Genomic DNA, 17371 nt, shown 5'->3' on the forward strand with positions numbered 1-17371 from the left:
GAGGGCTGCTTGGACAACCGGAATGGAGACACCATGAGTGGAAAGGGCTACTTGGACAATCAGAGTGCAGCTTCCATGCATGGAAATGGATACTTGAAAAAGAAGCTAGAGTGAGTGCCACCACGAAGTGGGCTGCCGCAAATGTCGGCTGCAGAGCACGGTGGAATGTTAGGATCTCAAGGGTTTAATAGCCTAACTTGAGGCATTCCATCAGTCCCGAGGCTTTTGTCATGTTGGTTAGGTTCTTAACATATGGTCGGATAATGTGGTAGAGAGTTTCAAGCATTAAGGATCAGATCATCCTCAAAAAGGAAGTGAGGGATTGGGAGGTTAGTTTTGATAATTGCACTCTTCAATCAAAACACATTTTAGTTTGTTCTACTGTAATAAGTGCGGAGGAAAAATCTTCACTACAAGGGTTGAAGAGGAAAGAAAAAAGTGGGTCACCTTGATGAAGGAAGTCACTAAAATAAAAACCTACAAAACCAAAATGCGTTCTATCGCAGATGCAGTACCAAAATTCATATTGATCGAGCAATCCCAACCATCACATTTTACCCTTTAAAATGGGGATGCTGTGCTGCTAACCATTCACAAGAATGGCACCTCCTTCCATGACCACCCTCAAACTGATGGATTTCAAGAGCCATCACCAGGCCTGACCGGCAATAGGCCAGGTTTGGGCTAAGACTGAGTTTGCGCTAGCCTAGCCCTATCCCAGCCCTGGTCTGAAAAGGCATTGGCCCTATGAAGGAAAGAATGAAATAATCAAGGGTTTTTAGTCGTCCAATTTCAGTAACTTTTGGGCTTGTCGCCTCCAGCAATGACATAAAAATAATTTTGATTATTGAAACATGACCACGTCCAAAAAAAAAAAAAAAAAACACATGTACATTGAATGGAACTAATGACAAGTGTCTTTAGATAATTATCATCATCATCATCATTATTATTATATCTTTTGAAAGATAACACTACTAGGGATTAAGCCCTAAATCACTCACACTCTATACTCTCTACTAGATCATCCAAAGAGAAGATTATTATTATAATTGTTATTATTTGTTTTTTATAGCAATAGTGGTGTATTTGATGTTTGGACCAGGCCATTCACCATTGTCCCGGGACGAGACCAGACATCCCTAGATTTATTTTTATTTTTATTTTAGCAGGTAAGGAAGGAAACTCTTTCTTCACCAACCAGGGCAAAAGCCCATAAGGAGCAGTAAAAGGCAAAGAAAAACCTCAATATAAGAAGGAAATAAAACACAAGAAAGGAAAGAAAGAAAACATGCTCACACCTGGGCATGGAAAGATACCCACACAGGCCTAGATGTTATGCCTAGTTAGGCCTTGGGCCGAATCCAAATCATCTGCTTGCCATAAACAAGAATTTATGGCAAACAAGAATTTTCTATTTTCCTGCATTGTGATTAGTCCACGTCATTATTGATGTTGTCAACACTGCTGCATTAAATGTGTGATGATGTGGCCCAATCACATCGCAACAAGCAGAAATTTCTTGTTTATGGCAAGCAAAATTTCTGGACTCAGGCCAAGTTTAAAGACCCAAGCCCTGGCCTACATGTCTGGGCTACTTGGCCAACTACCGACAACACGAGGCCATTCATAGGGTTCAGGCATCCAACTTCATGGCCTCCATTGCTGATGGAGCAGAGCTCGAAAATCTCACTGATAGGATGATCCAACCACCTCATCTCGCCTATTGAATTCAGACCACCGACCGTTATTCTTTTTCAGCTGTCCACTGACTGTGAATTTCGTCATTTGCTCCGTTCAAAACGGGACCCACCGCTTATAGGATGGATTGATGTACCTGTATACTACACATGCAGGGGATGAGTTGCAACAATTCAGTAACATTCTAGTTTCAAGAGCTCATTAGAGATGAGAGCCGAGAACAATCAAATAGCATGATTCTAGTTACAGCTCTGAGAAAAATCATAGATAAGATGTAGAAATCACCGACGTACCAGTGGGACATCGCCCCAAGTTCCAAAAAAATCCAATTTCCGGTCGACATTTCGCATCTGGTTTATCCGGCATGCATGACCAAATCCAAGATCTTAGGCCCTCTCCAATGAGGATGCTGGATGGCTTTAGATCCATGTTAACGAAACTCATATTAATGTGGCCACATCCAATGCAATTCTCAGTCTCTTCCTCCAATTGAACGGCTCCAGCCCTCCCTACTCCCAATCTGAAACAGGGCTGCCCACTTGGAAGTAGAACCATCGACTGTGATCTTCGTCGAATCAGGATCAGGCCCACAACCCTGTGAATGGATCACTGTCACATTTGAGCTCTGAACTCTACCCATTGGCTGCTGTTTCCTCTTATAGAAACAAAATCCAAGCAACCCAGTAAGTAGAATTCCACAGACGGAACAAATTACAGAGCTGACAATGATTCCGATCAGAACTAAAGATCTTTTACTGCTGCCTTCCACTTTGGTTTTGCTTCCATTGCTGGTGGGAGGTGAAGCTGTAGCAAAAGAGGCTGGCACTTCAACAGAGGGGCCAGGCGATGGAGAACTCCCATGGGTTTCCTCTTCGATAATGGCTGTATTTCCATCTGTAAGTACCTTAACATTCCCATCAAAACGAGGAACCTCCCCAGAAAGTGAATTGTTCCGAACATCCACTAACTCAAGTTTTTTCAGACTGATGATATCTGTTGGTATCGAGCCCGTAAGATTATTATCGAAAAGCAGCAGTATCTGCAGCGACCGCAAGATGGTGAAATCAGGAGAAATAGTCCCCGAAAGACCCATCTTTGAAAGATTAACAATGGTGATGTTCCCACCATCATCACACCTGATCCCAGCCCAGTGACTGCATGGATTGTTTCCCCTCCAAAGGTAAGCAAGTCGTGTCGGATAATTCAGCGTCTTTGCAACCAAAAGCAGTATCTCAACCCGAGGATCACAGTACCCAGGGCCCGGCAAGCAAAACCTGTTACTGGTCATGCTCTTATCACCGTCCGATTTCACCGTCTTCGGGAAGACGGGCACTGGACCTTGGAGCAGATTGTTAGCAAGAGAGACTTCTCGAAGAGAAGGAAGATTGATCAGCGAATTCAGGACGATGCCCGTGAAGCGGTTGTTCTCTAATTTCAAATCTCTCAGAGATTTCAACCTGGAAAAATCTGGCAATGGGCCAGAGAAATCATTGGAGTGCAGCCAGAGCTGGAACAGAGAAGTCATGTTTGCGACAATCTCGGTGCTTCCCGACAGCCCATGTCCGTCCTGGTTATTCAACCACAGTGAATTAACCGGCGACCCCGAGAAGCTGCCCGGGAGTGGGCCCCACAGGGAATTGAAGGACAAGCTCAGATGATTGAGCTGAGAGAACAACCCGAAGAATTCCGGGATTACACCGGTGACGTTCGCCGACCTTGCGGTGAACTGGGCTAGTTTCTTCGCGTCTTTGAGAGATTCTGGGATTGTCCACGACGAAAATGGGTTGTTGTCGAAGGAGACGGCGGCGAGCGAGGCGAGGCCTGTGAAGAAATCTGACGGTATGGATGTGAACTGGTTGTCGTGGAGGAGGAGAATTTGGAGGTGGGCCATGCCATGGAGGGTGGGGAGTTGGCCAGAGAGGTGGTTGGATTGGAGCTCCAAGTGTTGGAGGGCTGTGAGGTTGCGGAGATCCGACGGGAGAGTACCGGAGAGATTTTGGCCGTTGATTTGGATTCGGGTTACCCGATGAGATTTGTTGCAGGAGACGTGGGGCCACTTGCAAGGGTTGATGTGGGTCCAGTTGAGAGTGAACTCGGCGTTGAGGGCTTTGCGGAGGGAGAGCATTGCATAGAGATCTGTGATGAACGGTTGGGATTTTGTTTGGGAGAGGAAGAGAGAGAAAGAGAGGGAGAGGAGGAACAGTGGGAGTTTCATAGTGGGAGTAGAATGAAGATTTGAATGGAGAGGGAGAGATTTTTAGTGGGCAGTGGAAAAGTCTGAAGGCATGGGAACCGGAAAGGTCAGGGATTGCCGGGGGCCGCTTCGGTGGATCGCGGGACCACCGAAGTCATTGAATAGTGTGGGGCCCATATTGGTGTAACTAACTTACATCCATGCCGTCCATACGTTTTGAAATATTATTTTATGATATTATCTTGAAAATTAAGAAGTTTCAAATCTCAAGGGGACAACACTACAGTAAACAGTGGTGATTATATACCCACCATAAAAAACTTATAGGGGGCCACCGGAAAGTTTAATTGTCATCCAACCTGTTGATAAGGTACAAAGACCTGGATGAAGGGACCACACAAATATCATCTTGACCTAAAACTTATGTAGCCCACAAGAAGTTTTTAATAGTCAATCACTATTGTTTCATGTGGTATGGTTCGCATGTGGTATGAAACACGGATGTAAATAAAACAGTGACCAGCGGTTACAGTCCGTACGGTGTACAAGTGTGGTCTATATGATAAGTAGACCAATCTGATCTTTGTTCCATGGCACATACACACGTAAAATTCTTCTGATGAACGGCTTGGATCCCCTACACGTAAGAAAGGCTGGCAAGCATGATCCTTCCTAAATATAGAGGAGCGAGTAGCTTTCGCAATTTTTTACCGAGTAATCGCGGATTCTATTTTGAATTGAACGGTCGCCAGCTTGTATGGTTCTTCCCACACAACGTTGTATATTAACTTAAACATACAACTATTTCAACGCCTCAGACATGGGGAACGAAATCTGTACAAATCTCATCCGTTCAAACGGCGATCCACAGAAAGATCACTCAGGAACAGGAAATGGTGCATTAATCCGACGAGCAAAGAGCTGAAATCAATGGACAGCCAATGGTCATAGATGTTTGTGGCCCACATGACGACTAGATTGTTCAATTTTTTTCTCGAGGTGATCATCATGTTATGGCCCACCGCTTTCACGGCTAGAATGTCTCACCGAATAACACGTCATCAGAACATGAAAAGCTTGTGTATGAAAGTTAATACACAACGTTGCACATGTGAACTTTTTTTTAGTAATTAAATGAGAATAATCACTTACGCCTGGACAATTACCATACCTCCAAGTTTCAACGTGGAACCGTCGTGATGTGTGAATGCCATCCAACCATCCATTCGATGTGCCCACCATACATACAAAAATCGAGGTTGATCCTAAACTCAGGTGCGAGACACCAAAGGGAGTAATGGGGATACTATGGCGGGTAACGTCCACCGTAGAAATGTCGAGATGGAATGTGGGGTCCACCGTGTATTTGTACTTCATCCAACCATGAAGTCAGGTTCGCTCGACCAGGATGAAGGGGTCACGCCATTCCAAAACTTAGGTAGGCCACGCGACATGAATAGATAGGATTTAGACGTTGGTTGTACATTGCTCCTGATGGCGTGTCCCACCAGAGTTTTGTATGGGATAAATCTTTCTTTGCACGGTGAATATGAGAAAGTGGACCAGATGTGGGGCGCGGATTGGATACTGACAAGGTCAGTAGCCAAATCGCTGCTGAAGTGACGTCACGAAGCTGTGTGGACCCCACCATTATGCATGTGTCATATCCATACTGTCCAACCATTTTTAAAGATCGTTTTATGCAATTACAAAGAGAATGAGATAGATCTAAATTTTAAGTGGACCCACCACAGAAAACTGTGGGAGCCGTCACACTCACCGTTGAAACATTTATAGAGCCCACAGTGATGTATTTTTGATATCCATCCTATTCATAAGTTAACATAGAGATAGATTGAGGTGAAAAAAAAATATCAGCTTCATCAGAAACTATCACGGCCCCTAAGAAGTTTTGAACAGTGGATGTCACTGTCCCCACTATTTTCCATGGTGGGGTCCACTTGAAATTTAGATCTATTTCATTCTCTCTGAAATGCCATAAAAGGATCTCTAAAAATGGTTGGACAGTATGGATACAAAACATGCATCATGGTGGGGTCCACATAGCTTGGTGACGTAACTTCAGTAGCGATTTGGCTACTGACCTTGTCAGTATCCAATCTACGCCCCCAGATGTGCGGTTTGGATTGTACGTAGACATAACGGTTGAGACCTACACAGCTCGAGAGTCAAGTAATTGCCGCACATTCATTCATTGGGGCGCATGTGATCATTCCGAGAAAAATAAAGCCGATTCAAGGACGCGGATTTCCTTTCGCGGTAAGTTCCAGCGCTGGGCTGCAAAGTGGGTACGCCGTGACGTTGATTAGAAATCCAACCCGTCCATCCATTTTTCGAGCTCATTTTAGAACACTCGGACAAAAATGAGGAGGATCCAAAACTCAAGTGGGCCATACGAGATGAAACAGTGAGGAAAGGAATGCGTACCGTTGAAACCTCCCTAAGCTCTACCTTGATGTTTATATGCCATCCAAACCGTTTATAAGGTCATTTTCAAACACCAAAAACTTAGACAGATACAAAACTTTTGTGGCCATAGAAATATTTCAACGGCAGTGACTAAATACCCACTCTTTCCTCTCGTGTGGCCCATCTGAATTTTGGATCCATCTTATTTTTGATCGCATGCCCTAAAACGATACCAAAAAACGGATGGATGGGTTAGATTTCTTACAAACATCGAAGTGGGCCCCACCCAGAATCCTTGCGCAAGAACTTCCTGCGATAGGGCTTTTGCAGGAAATCCGCGTCCCAGATTCAAGACTCAAGAGGGCCACAGCTCACGAAACAGTGGGAGTTGAAGGCCCACCATTAAAGCCTTCTTGGGGCAATAAGTTTTGGATGGCAGATAAACGTCAAGGTGAGACCCAACAAGGTTTGAATGATGGATGCTTCTATCCCTATTGTTTCATGTGATGTGGTCTACTAGAGTCATGGATTTGCCTCGATTTTGGAACATCCTCTTAATATGAGTCGTGGAAACTGATGAACGGAGTAGATTTCACAAATACATTGCAGTGGTCCCTGCAGAGCTTTGGCAAGTACAGTCAAGCAATGCACATAACGCCGCAACCATACTGTCTTAAGTAAGGTAATCCACTTCGTCCATCCATTTTGGAAGATCATTTTAGGACATGAACCCAAAAATGAAGAAGATCTAAAGCTCAGGTGGACCATACTATCGGAAACAGTTGTAACGCCCTGGAAATTGGGGGTCGTGCATACACTCAACTCCCAAGTCCCCGGGTATCACTTATAACCGATTCTAATTAGTTTGCGCTTAATCAGGTTTAAATGCGCAATGTGGAATTACTTGGAACATGAAACACAATCACATCCAGTCTACCGACATGACAGAGGTTAAAATATATACAAGTCCAAAAGAATATATAATGGGTCGCACACGGCGTTGCCTAACAAAATCACAAAAAGAATGTCATGTTCAAAAGAATAGGGCTGAGTCCACTACTCAGCGATCCGAATCCCGTCTACTAGGCCGACGGAGAACCGTCCATCAGCTAGAAGTAGGACAGCTTGTCCTCCTCCTCAAGGCTCACGCCGCTAGGCTCCTCGTACTCAGCGTCACCTGCAACTACTGAAGAGTCTGGTTGGTGTTTTAAAACACCGTCCTAGAGTGGGAGTGAGTGATCAACTCGGTGGGTGCTATTAGTCTTAAGTTACAACAGGCATCAATTAAATTATGGATTTAATGAAAGACAATATATTCATAAAAATTAACTAATCTTATTAATGCATGTGCATGTATAATGATATGATGCATGCCCTCAAAACAACACTCCCTCGAGCGATTCCGTCTAACGATCGTGTGTGACCAACACTCCCTCAGTGCGACCTCGACTGCCGAGTCGCCACACTAACTAGTGCGATGCATGAATAATGTTAACCGAGTATTTAGTTAATTCCGTTCATCCAGCAGATTGGGAAAACTAGTACACCTCACGTATCAATGCCCTCAACTAGTTGTGAAGCTTAGGCCCCTCAACGTGCGAGGCCAGGGCTCCGCGATCCTTAATCTCATCGGGTTCCCCATCCCCGACTTCAAGCACATGGGGAGTGCTACGAAAAAGGATTACTCGCGGTCACTACGAGGAGGCTCATCGCCCTAGCGTAGGCTGACAACTCAGCCATAATGTCCCATTCCACCATGTCTGGTTCACAAGTCAGTGGATCGGCTCTAATTAGTTATCAATGGGCTACAACGATTGTACAGTGTTCCAGGTTTCATACATATCTGAGCAAATAGGGTTAACAAACAAGGTTGGTCAGTAAGTAGACTAAGCCGCAAGAATTCAGGCGAGTACGTGACAAACAATATCGGGTACGAGTGACCCATGTAGTCGAACTACTACCGCCCATACACACCCGCCCAAATCCACAGGTTTAATCTCAGGATAGTCCTACTAACGGGACCACCTACACTCTCCTCATGTTCTTGACCAACCTAAGGGTTTGATGGTAATCCACAACATGCCAACGGTCAGGGTCATCAACTAACATAAGCAACACCATACATCCATATTTCCTAACATACAATTCAGATTTTTTTCTACAAAGCAAGCTAACAATATTATGAAACAAAGGTGCATGTGTGGTGTGTAGGTTAGTGAGGAAGCTAAGCATTTCATATATCTCATAGAACCAAATTGCACAAGAGTTAATGAATCATACATACCATAAGGCAACATCATATATGAGCCAAACAAGCCATGAACATGCAATCATCCATTTATACCAAATCATGTAAGAGGCAAGAAACATTCCTTAACTATTCTATGTAAATTGAGAGGATCAAGGGTAAGGTCTTTCCTAGGTTTCCTCTAAATTCTCCAAATACATCATCCAAGCAATCAAAATCATTAGATTCGTAATAAAATTGGTGCTAGGCCACCTAAGGATAATAGTCTGCACGTATGGATCGTTGAAGACTTGAAAAACGACCTAGGAATGCCGAACTCGGTGTCGATTGGCCGAAATTCTAAGACAATGTACTTGCATGTTAGAATCCCATGTGAATTTACCCTCAACATGAGGGATTTCTAAGAAATGAGGGTTTTACTTACTTAATCGGTGGAGAGGGGCTCTTCCGGTTGTGGGTGAAAGATTTGTCGAGGAAGATGTGAGGAGTTGCAAGAATCAGTCTCCTTCGGGCCCCACTAGAGCTATGACCTACCTTCCCTCTTCTTCACTCTCCCTTCCTCTCTTCTTCATTTCTTCTTTCTCTCTTTTCTCTCTTCTCTCTTTCCTTTTTCTAGGGCAAAATCGTATGGGAAGAGGGGGTGCCCAAATGAGGCCCTTTTATAATGCCAAATTTGGTGTAAATGGCCCCAAAGGCTAGGTTTTTACTATACTAGACCTATGGGAGGGTCTTTCTAACCTCTAGGGCCCACTATGGGGTGTACATATTAATACACACCGTAGGATAGTTAGCCCTAATGATGATCTACGTATATATATATGATCGGCCCGCCATTTGGATGCACCGATCGACAGATATGATTAGAAGTCTGTTCAACGGTCACCGATAGTCGATCGAGGCCGCGGCTATACGGATATAAGAAGGGAAATATCCTTACTGCATGGATAAAATTTGGTCATAAACCGACGGTCTGAAATCCTCAACTTTGCATAAGAGTGGATGACCCAATTCACTTAAGTTTCAGTTCATTTTTTTAGGGTATTGCACTTCTCATGCACTCGTCCTTTGGCTCAAGTTAAGTGGTTCTGGACAGTACCCAGGTCCGACTCCTATGATAGATGTCAAGCCCAGTAAGACGGACATTATTCTATAGTTTTGGAACTAGTAGCCCCCTAACGAGCGGTATAGAGCTTGTTCGGAAAATCGGGACATCTCTGGAATGAATTAGTATTGAGATTTCTCGTGGGCAATGATTAGGGTTTAGATTAACTATGTTCCTAGTGCGGCTTATTTATAACTAGTGAAAGTGGAGATTTGGTCATGATTACTCTAAACCGTCGGTTTTAGGCTAAAAGAGTAACGGGGTTGATTTAGTTTATAATTCAAGATCTGGGTCTTATCTGACTCGGCCCCAGTTAGATCTTTAATTTAGTCATGATTGTCTTGATTAGTTAGCGATGGGTCGGTTAGATTTGGGTCCTATGTGAGTAAATCATGGGGCTACACCTGATGTTCAAGTATTGAGCGGATTCGTTTGCTTCTCACAGTTGATTAATTGGACTAGTGCGGTTCTTTACTAGTACCACACCTGTATAAACTAACATTGAGTGCTAATGGTTATTAGGTGACATTATAAGTTAATTAATAAAAAAAATTTAAGAATTTTTTTGGAAATCTAAAACAGTGAAAATCTAGGACGTTACAATAATGGTGATTAAATGCTTTACCATTAAAAACTTCCTAGGCCCACAATAATGTTTACATAATGCTTATTTTTCATCAAACTTGTTGATAAGGTCATATAAACTTAGATGAAGTGAAAAAAAATATCAGCTTGATCAAAACTTATGTGCCCCATTATTTGTCAATCACTCCAGTTTCTTATGATATGGTCCACTTGAGAATTGGATGTGCTTCAGTTTCGGATTCATATCCTAAAATGATATATAAAAACGGATGGACGGTGTGGATATAGAATACATACATCAAGGTGGGCCCATGGTAAAGCTACACTGACTTGGGTGCGACTACACGTAATCCGCTATCGACCAGCCAAAGCGGATTTCCTGCCAAGGGCTTTGACAACAATGCGCCGGAAAGAAATGCCTACTGTTAAGACCTTCATCGGCTCCATTTTGATGTTTATATGATATCCAAACTGTTTGTAAGGTAACCACTTGGATGAACTAAAAACACTAAAAACTTGGCCTGAAACAAATTTTTTGTGACCATAGGAATGTTTAGGGGTGGTTGTTCAATCCCCATTGTTTTCTCTAGTGTGGCCCATTTGAGTCTTGAATCCAATTCATTTTTTGTCTTATATCCTAAAATGATATCATAAAACGGATTAACGGGATGAATTTATCATAACATCACGTGGAACCCCACCTAGGCTCCCAATGTAAAAAACTTCAAGCTAGAAGGAAATCTCCTCCGTTGTGTTGCAGTCACCAAGTTCTGTGGGCCCTACCATGATGTTAGTGTTATATCCACATTGTCCACCCATTTGGAGAGATTATTTTGGGGCATTAGCCCAAAAATGAGGCAAATCTAAAGTTCAAGTGGACCATAATATAAACATCAGTGGGGATTGAATGCCCAGCATGGAGAACTTCTTGGGGCCCCTAAAGTTTTGGATCAAGCTTATACTTGCTTTGACCTTTCATCCTAGTCTGTGTGACATTATGAATAGGTTGGACAACAAATAAATATCATGGTGGGCCTTAGGAAGGTTTCAATGGCGGGTATCATTATCTGTGATATAGTTCATTTTAGCTTAGATATGCTTTTTTTATTGGGCTCCTGACTTAAAATGATCTCTCCAAAAGAATAGACGTTGTTGATATAGCATATATATCATGGTGGGCCCACAAAACTCGATGACGACCACCTGTTCACAGCATGCAATCTGCTTGCATCCCAATCTGCATGACAATTATGTGGTGCCAGTTTTATCGGTTTTGACTTTTCCTAAAGCGATAACATATCCATGGTATAGTTTTCAAATTTCCCATCAAACGGTCTCGACCTTATATTAAGCTTGCATGTGCTCGACCGTATAGTACCATTTCCATATATATATATATATATATAAAAGAAATGCTCACACACAACTAGTTGGACGGTGAGTTTTGGTCCAACTAGCTGGGCATTTAATGAAAAAATTCTCCCTTTTATACAATGCATACACCTATATCGAGGGATTTTAGAATGCATATCATAGTTATGTAAAGTTTCATATGTGTTAAGATCTAAGCCATTCATCAGTTAGGATCCACTAAGGAGAACTTATATGCCAAAAAACTAAGAAACTACACTTTTAAGAAAAGTACACGTGTGCACGTTAAATCTAGATCATTGGACTATTTTATTAACAACTCATTATTTTCATAAGTATTTGACATGTTTGATCATAAGATCATCATTTATTTTTATTTTTTGCCCCTAAGAAGTTGATAATGTAATTTATCTAATGTACGGATCAGATTTTTAGTTGGATGGTCCAAATCTATAATAAGTGTGTAGTCCATTCCACATTTAATGAAAAAAAAAAAAACTCTCTTAATTAATGTAAGTAAATGCTTCCATGGTAGACTAATTACATTTTGGCATGGAAAAGGGCACACAACTTGAGTGGGTCCATCATTGCGTTAATGTAAAATCAACCCCGTCCATTAGGTATGTCACCCCATGTTAGATCCAGATCTCAAATTTCATTCTCATCCTTAGTTCAGGTGAATCACATGATTAGAAATAGTGTATATGGAAAGGCTCACCCTCTAAACTATTTCCATCAGTGTGGCTCACATGAATCATATATGGACTTCATTTCTAGGAATCGCACTTAATTTTGGTGTGGTATCTAATGGTTGGAACGGATTTCATAGTTTCTTTAAGATGGGCTCTGAAAAAAATCAAGAGCGGATGTCTCTCTCCTAATTGTTCCTCTTGGTGTGGCCCATCTGAACCACTGATTAGCCTAATTTCTTTGCCCTGAGCCTATCATTGGATTACACGTTTAATGGTCGGAGTGGATCTTACATACATTTAAGAGTGGGCCCTTAAAAAATCTAAGGTGGGAGTGCGTGTGGTACCTGTTCTCAAACTATTACCATTTGTTGTAATTTAAAGTTGTAATTAATGCTCGTAATGCTGGCGTAGAGGTAGGGCTGAAAGTCAGGCGGGTTGGGTTGGGTTGGTGCTCAAACCCTAACCCAACCCAAGGTTCCTATACCTCGATCTTAACCCAACCCAACCCAACCCAACCCAACCCAACCCAATCTCAAGTTGGGAATTCTTAACCCAAGCCCAACCCAAGCGGGCTCGGGTTGATCAGGTTGGTCGGGTATATAAGTGCTAATATTTTCGTTATTACATTAGTTTATTATATTTTAATATAGGACTTTCTTTTTGTATCTATAATTTTATTAATTATATATATGTGATTATTCATTATAAAGAACTTCATTTTTTTTTTTCTTTAAAAAAACAAGCTAAGATATAAGACAACTACTCCTTTAAAAGTCATGTAGCATAGCATGAAGTCTATTTGAGAGAGAGAAAACTGGCATATCTTGTTAGATTGAGTCTTTGGAAATGACGTGGACAAATGAGACTCGACATCACTAGTGTGCCTTAGACACAAACGATCCACACTCAATTATAATTTATAAGTGTGTGTGTGTGTGTGTGTGTGTGTGTATTGATCGGGTTTGGGTTGGGTCGGGCAACCCGAGACCTCAACCTGAGCCCAACCCAAGTTTTATCGGGTTGGTGTTTGTATAGCCCAACCTTAAGATCGGACCCGAAATATCCTGCCCAAGCCCAACCCAATGTCGGGTCGGTCACGGGTCGGTCGGGTTGAACCCGCCCAACTTTCAGCCCTACATAGGGGTGGCGTTGTTTTGGTAATTAATCCTCATTATGCCGATCCACGAGTGATTTAAACACAGCTTTGAAAAAGAGTGGCCCCTTCGAGTAGGCCAACTATGGTGTTAATTTTAAATCTACCCCGAACATCTGATGGGTCACCTCACTTTTTACACCTAGGGCTCAAATTTCAGGCCCATCCATGCTTCAGATGGACCACACAACTGGAAATAGTTGATAAAGAAAAGTTCACCCTCTAAACTATTTACATCGGCGTGGCCTACTTGAAAGATGAATGGATCTAAATTTTGTCCCTATATAAGTTCTTCTTAGTGGATCCTAATTGATGAATAGCTTAGATCTTAACAAATATGCCACTTTACATAACTATGACATGCATTCTAAAATCCCTCAATATAGGTGTATGCATTGTATAAAAAGGGAAATTTTTTCATTAAATACCCAGCTAGTTGGACCAAAACTCAGGGTCCAACTAGTTGTGTGTGAGCATCTCTCTCTCTCTCTCTCTCTCTCTCTCTCTCTCTCTCTATATATATATATATATATATATATATATATGTGAAAAGAATTTTATTTGAAAATTTTGGGTTTTATTGGTGTTTTATCGGGACTTGGTGCACTGGAATACCAGCGCACAGGCTCGCACTTTGCGCTTCACACGTGTTGCAGATGGGTTGCTCCCTTACGACCTTACGCGAACTAGTACAAGTCGCGGTATGACAGAAAATATGGCTTAGGTGGCTGGCACTAACAACCATGAAATAGTCATATTGAGTTATGACCCTGGACCAAAACGGTCAGCAATCCTGGCCTATATAAATAGTGCATGGATGATTTATTGGACCATCACCAATAGTGGTATGAACAAGCAACAACATTTTCTAGTTTTCTTTTTGATCTAGGATTTTATTTTATTTATCTTAAAGAAATTTGTTTACAAAGAGTTCCATTAGTGGTTCTTCATGTTTATTGAACGCAAAACCACAAACAGGCTCGTCGTATGCAACCTATCAGTATTCTCAACATCCTAAGAAGGGGCATTAAGGACAACATGATTACATGTGGTTCATCCTGTCCTTTATTTTTTTATTTGTTTAATTATTATTTACGGAATTTGTAAATCTGTAATTTGCGCTAATAATCTTAAAGCGTTACTGTAATGGAAATCGAAGGCATATCTTCCATCAAGTTGATGAATCAAGATCTGATTCGTCTCGATTAGTTTGACGGAACCAATTTTACAAGGTGGCAAGATGAGATAAAGTTTCTCTTGACATCTTTAAAGACTACTACTGTCACGCCCCGAACTCGGAAACCGGGCTCACAAAATTCCTGATCACCGAATCCGGCACTGACAGCCTCCGTAGAACCCCATTCTCGGATCCCGGCACCCATTCACCAGGTTCCGATCCTGGGAGACTACAAGGAGGGTTTCAAATCATTAGTCTGAGTCATAATGAGCATAACCAAAAGCATAACCCACAAACAATAACCACAAGAACACCACTACAAAATCCACTATGATCAAAAACATTTTAGTACAATGCGACAGAAAGGGAAGATACAATGTAGAGCAAAAGATAGAAACTCCAAAGCTCGTCTGCACGGTCCAACTACGGGGAGACTATGGCTGCGACTGCGTCCTGGCGTCACCTGCACGCATCAATCGTGCATAAGCTTATAGAAAGCTTAGAGGGTGGTGTAAGTATATGCGCAATATAAGCGTGCTCAAAATGCAAGGTCAGAGTGATGTGGAATCATGGTGATGAGCACATGAATGCAATCAGCTGTACCAAGGCTATGCGGTGCAAGATATGAATGCTATCGGCCATAACACAGCCATGCGATGTGAGATGCAACTCAAGCATGCCAATCCTCATCATGTATCAGTACAGTTCTCATTCTGGATAATCACCAGGGTTCAATACACTCCAAATGGCACTGTCGCTCTCCTAGCCGCACAGTCCAAGTAAGCGTAAGAAACCTCACTATCCGCCTGGCCAATAGTCTGCCAATACCTATCCGGCACGTCGATAGCGAACCCATTCGTGAGCTGGTCAAACTCAGCCTAGTATTACCCCCTACCCTCGGGCGAGTAAGGCCACACTCCTTTCCAACCGACCACGACATAGTGGGAGACGCGGCCTCCTGGTATTCGGCCCTCATGCGCTCATATATCCACTCGGTCTCGACGTTGGAGTCATCCTCTGGTACCATCGGGTTTAGGGATTTTCACCCAGGGACGTCTATGGCGCCCGTATGCTAGAACCAAATATTTTCGGTATCCAACCCAGCCATCCACGATGTGTCTATAGAGGCTATGGCCCTGATGTCGCTAGGGCATATAGTAACTACAATCACACAAATGCAAGTGCATGAGTCACACTATCAGTCATGCAACAGTCCTGTATATACCATGCACTTATATGAGGCAACTCCGCCTATCAGGGAGCCCATAAACAGTCTATCCAAAGGTATATGCTATGATCGGTCACTCCTCACATCAGGCATACATATGGTGCGAATGATCATGAATCATGGATCTATACTAAACATGTATAAAGAGATGGGCTCTAGATATAATGGAGATGGCCCTAGACGGCCTACTTACCATAATTATGGGCCTATCAGTGGGCCTTAGGGAGAGTTATAATGCGGACATTTAACCAACATTATCTATTCAATGTGGACATCAAACCAACATTTGCTCCCAAGGGATGGCCTTCCATGAATCACACATTGTAATGGGCCTTTTGTACATCTAATTGGGCCTTGACTCAATGACCCAAATACATCAAATGGGCTACATAACATGAGCCCCATATCTATATCAAGGTGGGCCTCATAATATGGGCCTAATACAAATCAAGGTGGGCCTCAACAAGGACCACTAATGCATGAAGATGGGCCTCCATAATGGGCCTTAAATTATCTCCAAAACAGTTGGACAGTTGGATGAAACACATACATTATGATGGAGCCCACACTAATAGAAGGTGTGGTTTACAATACTTACATAAGTGGGGCCCACCAAAATGCTCATTTTCCACCCAGCTTAAGGCCCAATATAATGTTTATTTTCCACCCAACTTAAGGCCCAACATAATGTTTATTTTCCACCCAACTTAAGGCCCAACATAATGTTTATTTTCCACCCAACTATTCATAGGGTCATGTGGACCAGGGTAGAGCCCACTGTATTTTTTAATTTTTATTTTTTTATCATCCAATCTATCCATAAGGTCACGTGGGCCTGGATAGGGCCCACTGTAATGTTTGTTTTCCATACAACCTATTGATAGGTCGTGTGGACCAGGGGCCACTGAAATGTTTATTTTTCATCTAACCTGTTGATCAGGTCGCGCAGGCAGGGAGCCCACCGAAATGTTTATTTGACGTCTAACCTGTTTATAGGGCCACCCGAATGGGGGTGGACGTGGGGCCCATCAAAATGTGGTTCACAAATCCAGCCCATCCATTATGTGGGTCCCACCTGACTGACCGTTCAGACCAAGTTTCAGCTTCATCCAAACTTCGGGTGGGCCCCACCAAGTGTTTTTATATGTTTAGATATGTTTTCACATAATTTTAGATGGTATGGCCCGCCTGAGTTCCGTTTACAGCTGATTTTTGGGGTGGACGGCTGGTCCATGGGGACCCACCAAATACATGGTCTTGATGTCCGAAACGCATCACGTGGGGCCCATAGCTGGGGCCGTGAGCCCCAGCCCGGTCGCCCGTCCGTCACCCGCTGGCAGGGCCTGCTGCATGCGCTGACAGCAGCAGCAGCTGCTGTAAGTGTTTTTTTTTTTTTTTTTGAAAATCAATTTTTCCACGGTTTTCCTGGGGTAGGGCCCTTATCAGATCGATCCGATCCCGCCACTGGTCCCTGTAGGTTGATTCAATCC

At 42.8% G+C, this 17371-nt stretch overlaps 1 protein-coding gene across 1 annotated transcript; it reads right to left on the reverse strand.

The window, feature by feature from the left end:
• Positions 1-1428: 1428 nt before the first annotated feature.
• Positions 1429-3953, reverse strand: LOC131227372 (receptor protein kinase TMK1-like). Its single transcript, XM_058223159.1, has one exon. It carries the CDS (start codon positions 3914-3916, stop codon positions 2174-2176), a length of 1743 nt encoding a protein of 580 aa, XP_058079142.1. The 5' UTR covers positions 3917-3953; the 3' UTR covers positions 1429-2173.
• Positions 3954-17371: the final 13418 nt, after the last annotated feature.

The sequence above is a fragment of the Magnolia sinica genome, chromosome 15, assembly GCF_029962835.1.
Source record: "Magnolia sinica isolate HGM2019 chromosome 15, MsV1, whole genome shotgun sequence".
NCBI classification, from domain to species: domain Eukaryota; kingdom Viridiplantae; phylum Streptophyta; class Magnoliopsida; order Magnoliales; family Magnoliaceae; genus Magnolia; species Magnolia sinica.